General features: G+C 33.8%; 1 protein-coding gene across 3 annotated transcripts in view; it reads right to left on the minus strand.

Annotated features, from left to right (window-relative positions):
* The window catches only part of LOC106468286 (mothers against decapentaplegic homolog 6-like), a 34,924-nt gene extending 29,830 nt beyond the window's left edge, over positions 1-5,094 (minus strand). For all 3 annotated transcript variants that reach the window (XM_022396628.1, XM_013928706.2, XM_022396627.1), the window contains exon 1: positions 4,233-5,094. In XM_022396628.1, the coding sequence (XP_022252336.1) occupies positions 4,233-4,641 (409 nt within the window). In that variant the 5' untranslated portion in view covers positions 4,642-5,094. The remainder of the gene's footprint in view (positions 1-4,232) is intronic.
* Between the last annotated feature and the right edge of the window lie 2,723 nt (positions 5,095-7,817).

A 7,817-nucleotide genomic window follows, 5' to 3' on the forward strand; every position in this document is an offset into this window, starting at 1 on the left:
GTTTTTTACGTTTACTAAACAAAAATAGTTTAACTTCTTCGTCCTACTGATTTGTTCCTCTTAGAGTCCAGTATTATATATATATATATATATATATATGCTGTTTATATGAGGTAAGTAATACGAAATGGTTGGTATGTTTCTTTGATCATGTTCTCTTGATGTTTATTACAAAATACCTTTTAAGGTGACCCATAATAAATAGAGAATGCAAAACTTCAACAACATTCACGGCACTACTTTATATTCGAGTGTATCAGGCCATAAAAGCCGACAAGTTTTAATTGGTAAATTTTATCCAATATCATGTTGAGCTACAGTTATAATTACGTCATATTCCAAGGTCTCGAGTTATGCTTTTCACTTTCTTTCTTGGGTGGTATGAATTTAATATATTGTTTGATATTACAGGATATGAAACACACACACACGTAGAAAATGGCTAATGCTACTGGGTGTGATAAAAATAAAACATTATGTAATACTATACTTAAAAAGTTGTAAACATATGGTTTTCGTTAAATCTAACGTTTTAAAAAAAATTACAATAAAAAAAACATTTCAAGCCAGTCCACTTGCCAGACGTTACAGTTATTTTAGTTTTTGAACGTGTAGGTTAATTGGTTAAATAAATGTACGTGAAAGTAGATATACCAACCTGGACTAGCAAGTGAAAAATCTAATGTAGGTATGGATTACTAGTATCTGATAGGTGGTGACACTTATGCTATGTGAAAAAAGCATGTCATATCGACCATTGACAACTAAACATCAACACAGCTCCGTGATACTATGTATTACACTTTGTGAAATGTGATTGAAGACACCTGGAGGAGCTTGAGAAAAACAAACAAGATTTAAAACCAGTTATGATCACAAATTAAAATTGTGCCTTGAAAACAGACGGCAGTGTTGTTATTTTTAGCACTTCTTCCGCGTTTGTCTGCGATGATTTACATTTTAACTTATAATTCACAATTACGCTCTTAATAAGAAATTATAAAGTAAGTGTGTTCACTTTTCTTCTGGTAGAAAATATAGACTGGCTATTCGGCCATCGAACTTGAATTTTAATTACTACTGTCACCCATAATCCAAATGAACGAGCAGTCGTTCCGTTAACTCGGCTACGTAATATATGTAGGCTGTTTTTTCAGAAACATTGCAGTATAGGTGCACACTTGGCGTCTGGTAGTCCCCTCACGTGGGACGTGTACATAGGTAGAAGGGTCAGGGATAGTTTCCACCCTCCAACAGAAAGGTCTCGAGATTTTCATTAACGATCGCCCATCGAAAAAGTACTAGTTTAAACTTTTGCGCTATAATTTAAAGCAGTTTATTTATATAAATAATTATTATTAATTTTAGCTCATTAACTATTACTGTCACCTATTTTTATTACTTATGATACAAAATAGAAAATAAAATATGCCATATAAAATTGCATATTCTGCAAATTATATATCTTAATCATTGTGGTACAATGAAAAATTGTAAATAATAATTTAGACTCAGTTCTATACACATTAAAATATTTTTTCTGTTCATTATGATGAAGGTTACATGGTTTCAATTTAACGGGAAAAAGGAAAATAACCTTCACAATATAAAAAATAAGCGGCGTTATTTAGTACTGCCTACGCTATTCACAGGGCCACTTAGTTGTAATACAAGCTCGAGGCGTTAGGGCTGGGGCATCGAGATCAACTCTACAACTTTGCGCTCCTAGCTCAATTTACTGAGAGCATTATGAGGCTCAACTTATGATTTAATCAGTCATAATTTATCTTAATTTGTTTAGTCAGCATAATATGCACGAGACAAATTAGTCCCAAAATTCAAAATTCTGTCAAAAAATGTTTAACTTGTAAAGAAACAAATATCAAGAACATACAACTTTTCCAAAAGGTGGAGATAACTTTTTTCTTATAAAGACAAGTAATTAGTATTTCTTATATATAAGAAATACTATTTTATTTCATAAAATGCTGGTGAATGTATTGTTCTTATTCCAACCGGTACTTTCCATAAGTAGCATGCATACTACTTACATACCACATGCACCTAAACGTTTAGCTTTAAAGTTCAAGCCAATCAGGGTCAATACTGTTACGACAGCGGAAGTCACATGACGCTAGTAACACGTCATGAGATTCTAGAAGAATCATGACTGTTCGTGGCAATTCTAGTCTTTTTTAGGCGCCCTCTATTTTAGTATATAAGCCCGACAAATAAAGCGGAGATATAATTGCAGATAGGGAGATATAGAGACAGATAATCGAGTCAAGTGAGCTTTAGTGACGGCAAGGAAACTGCGTGAATCGTTGTGAATTATAGCTTGTGTTTAAGTTAAAGTGACTGTGGAAATTAAGTGTATTGCAAAGTTGTATTGAGAAAGAATAAACTAGTTTTATTTAAGAAAGGACTTGTATCGCTGAAGTTCTTCGGAAAGAATTTTTACGGGAATTAACAAACGATCAGAGACGTAACAATACATTTCAATTAAGCCTACAAATTCAGTTAGAACAAATATGCAAGGCGGGTAAGAGATGCATGACTGTCCAAAATTAATTAAGAAACTATGATTACAGATTGTCTGAACGATAAAAAACAAATTACGTGCATTATACATTGTGGTTATATTTCAATAACCTACTATATGTGTATTACACAGGAAATGCTCTGGAAATGATACATTTAATACCAGTCATATATAACTTGATTATGTACAATTAATCTACTACCTGTCACTGTACCGCTAAGTTGTGATGAGATAAATCAATAGTTTACTGTATCTTAAACTATATAATACAAACGCCAAACACGCGTTTCCACGACAACTTTCAATTTAAAAAAAACAACATATAATTACGTTATTACATCTCTCACATACACTATTCGTACCAAGTTCGTGAACTTAGTTGCCAAGAATTATTTATTCGAAATTTACGCTATGTGGGTGAATAAGGCAATGGGAGAAAGAACAATGTACCGGATGTTTAATGCGAAAATCAGCCCTTCGAGTTTTTTCATAATCCTCGGTTCTTGTTTTTTTTTTTCTTTCATTATAAACGAAGAACAAAATATTGTATTTTTGATAGCGTTGAACAACGTTAAAAAAATGTCAACCCCGATAAATTGCTATTTCCAATACGTTGTCTCGGTACGCCGTTTGTAGGTCTACATTTTAGCTCTATCATCGCCTACTAGATGTGGATGATATATTGTTTGATAGGAGTTATCATTTCGAGCGTCAGTGTAGATAGTGATTACAGGGAAAACGATGAACGCAGTATACCATTTATCACCAAAGTCTGGATATATCCATAAATCATCAAACTGTATTTCACATTATTCAAATGTGGTGACTTGATGGGAAATTACAGTATCACGTACTTTTTCTTTCTTTCTTTCTTTTGCTGTCAATATAAATTAAGAGTCTAATTACTTGATGCATCTTTTTTTTTATCAGATTTTGCTAAAAGACTAGAGAGGGGGAATGCAACAGTTATAATATTAATATACAAGATAGACACTCATAATTCTGAGAATTAATTTCAATTCGGGGACCTTTAACCCCCCCCCCCCCCTTCCTGCTGGTACGTTTTTTCCGGAACTCAATAGGGGTCTTACGCGGGGCTCATACATAACATCTAAACCCAAGGACTAACAATGGTATGGTTGTTATGAACCCGTACGATTTTTTTTATGTAACTAATTTCTGTATTAATAACATTATGTAATAACACTAATGTTGTTGTATCCTCATTTGTTAATAGAAGCTATTTTAATACAATAACATAGTTTTGAAGCAAATGATAGATTTTTGCCATAATAAATATTTTGGGGCTGTGTAACTTGACCAAATAAATCAACAGTTAAACATTATTTCACTAATTGTGATAACTGATCAATTTACATATCTATGACTATGACTACAAACTAATGCTGTAAACGTATGGGTTCAATCATTCACTATTTTACTTTGATTTAGAACACTGTCATGATATGTATGGTTTGTCAAGAATCAGTCAGAACTTTAAACTGTGCATATTTTTGCTATCTGTCTGCCAAAACATGAAAAAAAGAAGACAAAACATGTTATTGTTAACTTATCTAAATAACCAACTTTTCTGCATGTACAACTACAAATACATCTTTGAAGCTTGAACTACAGTACTAAAAATAAAAGTCAAAATTAAATTCCATTGGCAAGATTTGTATTTGCTAACCTGGTTTATAAAGTTTACTCCAGTGAAAGGGGTTACAACAAATGTACAAGGGATCGTTGACAGTTTGACACCAGTTAAGCCTCTTCAATTCGAAAGGTTGTTGAATATCAGGCCACCTCCACAATCGGCAGCAAAGCACGTGTGGCGCCGAGGTTTGTCTTCCAAAACGCAGGTCTCCGCGTGGAACCAGTACGCACCCTGATATATCTGCTCCATGAGTCTCGACAGCTTGTACGAGCCTCTCGAGCTGAGGCTCCTTTAATCTTTTTAACATTGAATGGATTGCAGATTTCATCTCCAGATCTTCTTGGTTTTCCAGCGAACATGAGGCTTCATCTTCGGCGAAGTAGTTTAATATCCGTTGTTTCCACAGCCGTTTCACTAAAGTGTTCCGCTTAGGCCGAAACATGAACGCGCAGCATAATTTCTGCGAGTCTTCTGCTTCGAAACTCGTAGTGGCATCCAATCCCGTGTCTTAAATAAGGCTTATCTCACACACACACTCAAAACCAAATATCACTAGTTGCTTGGTAACCGGGGTAATATCAGCTAACGACACGGCTCCAAATATCCTACTGTGTGTTTCACAATTCAACAAGAAGTTAAATGGAACAGGCTTGTTAGCCCACGCCCCGTAAACATATCTAAAAACCGTTTAAGATTTCATAAAACTTTCACATCTCATGGATTAAATCGGCAATCTTCATTACACACATGCGCTTGAATTGCTAGCTGATAAACAAGTCAAATAAATAAAACTTCACTTGCTACAAACGTTCACACTTTCAAGTTTCAGTATTGCATGCGATATTTCTAATTCTTACTATATAGCTTGATTTTATTAACAGCGCAGCGTGTGAGACCTGAATAACTGCTGCGCGTAGTAGACCCGCCCGAAGGGGAGGGTTGTACTAATACTTATCACAAGGATAAACTAATTTTCTCTTTTTGACTATCCAAAAATATTTTCTCACCAGTTCAGTAAATTCATGTTGCCATATTTGTAAGTTGTTGTTGTAAATGTAAAATTTATTACGAAAACATTTTATAAAGTATAACTTTTTTTTTTGTCAAGAAGCTTCAATATTTCTGAATAGACTTGCCCACGGTGTGAGGGATGGGGCAGATTTGTCTCCTCGTGGTAACCATTGGCTGAGTATGCTCACACGAGTGTCTAGACATTTTGGCGCGTTCGGTGTTTAAGGTGATCATTGCGCAAATAAACGACAAGTTACTCTTTTTAGACTAAACTCCTCCCAGTGAAATGCTGAGAGTAACTTTAGTAGATCGTCAGGTTGTAGTAATTTTTCTCAACTGATGAATGTGAGGTGAAAACTACGATTTCAAGTGTATATAAATGCCTCTCGCGGTGCAAAAGCTCTTATGATTTGAAAGTCACCTGAGGCGCTGTGTAGCTTTGTTAAAGCTGCAGCTTGCTGTCGCCATCAGGTCTCAGTGTCCTGATATAGCCCAGGGGGTATCGGTCGAGCTGCTGGAGGCGGAATACCAAGCCAACTCACGATGCGGTTTTCTTATTAAAACGCTGATTTAAAAGTTACTTATGTATATGTATTGTTTGTCACAAGTAAGAAGTATCAATTAAACTGCAAATGGTGTGTGTCTATTACATAAATTAAAGCCTTGCAGATTCGTTATCTTTATTTAAAATTTGATATTTTTGAAGCTTTACTTTTGAACTGAGATACTGTAGTGAGTGTAGTCTATTGGACTGAAGTATTTGCTTAATATCAGTCGAATTACATGCATTTTTGATGGACGAAACAAAGGAGAAAAAAGCGACAACTGCGTGATTCAGGACAACAATATTAGAGGAACTTTTGGAAGAATAAAGATCTTCAGAAGTAACATGGGTAGATTGGACGACCTTTTGAAAGGCTTCGCGCGACAGTTTCAAAACGTCGTCCAGTCTTTTTGTGCTACATTTGCAGATATGTACTCTTCCAAGAGTTAATATATTGTATTCCACACGGACTTCCAACGGTTTGTGCTTTGAAAACTACTCTGGATAGATAATTCAAAATTCTTTTGCTTTAAAGCCTACAATTTAATTGAATTAGTAAGTACTTTATTATTATTATTATGAAGATTAACATAAAGAACGATAATAAACATACTTTCGCTGGAAACTACAAAATAAATTTGAAATATAAAAATTATTATTTTCCATTTAATATTCGCAAGTGGGTTCTCGGATTACCATTTTAAAGACTCATAAATATATGATGATATTTTAAATAACTAATCCAACTTATCAATGTCTCAAAAAGCGAATAGTAAACGTTATATTTAAAATAATAAAAATGCACTATAGTAAAACCTAACGGCAACTTCCATAAATATAAGGTGTATATTAAATTTGTGCCTTTAAAATTTCATAGCAAGAAAAAGCATTGGTGGTATGTTTATACAATGAAAAAAACAACAACAAAATATTCACTCACAGAATGCTTATCACATGGTTTGCCGTGTTACATGATACTTACCACAATGTGTTTAAAGCACATGAAGTGCTCATTTTGACATTAAGCGGATGAAGTAGCTATAATATTTATCGAAAATCCGTCCAAAACTTCCTTGTTTTCTTTAATCTAATGTTTTAGGTGAAAGAAAGTCTGAGGCTAAATCATAATTAGTGAACTGATTATTGACTAAAATTAATGTGTTTTAGGAGCCACAGATTGTATTGGTTGTATTCAGTTTAAATGAAAGCTTTCTTTTCTTAATAACATTGTAAAATTTGTAGAATTAAACATGTGTTATACCTTATTTACGTTTTCTAAATATGGGTTCACTAATGCGTGTGCTTCGTAGAACCATTTATATCTTCATATCAATTTTCAGACAGCAAATTAACTAAAGTAAAACGTATTAAATTACTTCAAGCTCATCTAATGTATTCGGGTACCATAAGTTCTGTCTCGTTTGCTAAAACTAACAATTTTATGTGCTTGTGTAAATAAAATAAACAAAGCTTATAAATTTCAGTATTTTCGAGAATGTTTCTTTGACTTAAATGTTGAAGTAGAAATTTACAAGTTATTATCACGTTCTGAATTATTAATTATTTTACTGGGTCTGAATAATAAAATAAAAACAACAACAACAACAAAGTATTTGCTTTATATAGTTTCTATTTTGCATGCTAGGTTAGCGGGATATAGAGACAAAAATGACACCGGAAAATGTTATTGGTGCTGCAAGAATAAAGTTTTAGCAAACCTCTCAAAGATGGAGTTTGTCATTATGCAGCATTGAGAATTAGCGTTTGGTCATATAAATTAATAAATATGTATAATTGTTAAATGTAACTAGTCTAGGAAGTTAAAGTAACTTCTGTTTTAACAATTTTTGGTAGCATGTTGAGGTGAGTTAATTTATTCAGTATAATATTTTCTTCTGTAAAATATTTCAGATTGTATCAGTAGTAACTAACATATTGTTGCGTCAGCGAGGTCACGTGACTAGTATCACGCCACGTCCTTCTCGAACCTTCGTGAATTATCGGGAGACTACTAGATTGGGGGTAGTCTGGTATATATAAGACCGGCCACGAAGCGACGGGAC

Source organism: Limulus polyphemus, unplaced genomic scaffold (assembly GCF_000517525.1).
Source record: "Limulus polyphemus unplaced genomic scaffold, Limulus_polyphemus-2.1.2 Scaffold2949, whole genome shotgun sequence".
In the NCBI taxonomy this organism is placed as follows: Eukaryota; Metazoa; Arthropoda; class Merostomata; order Xiphosura; family Limulidae; genus Limulus; species Limulus polyphemus.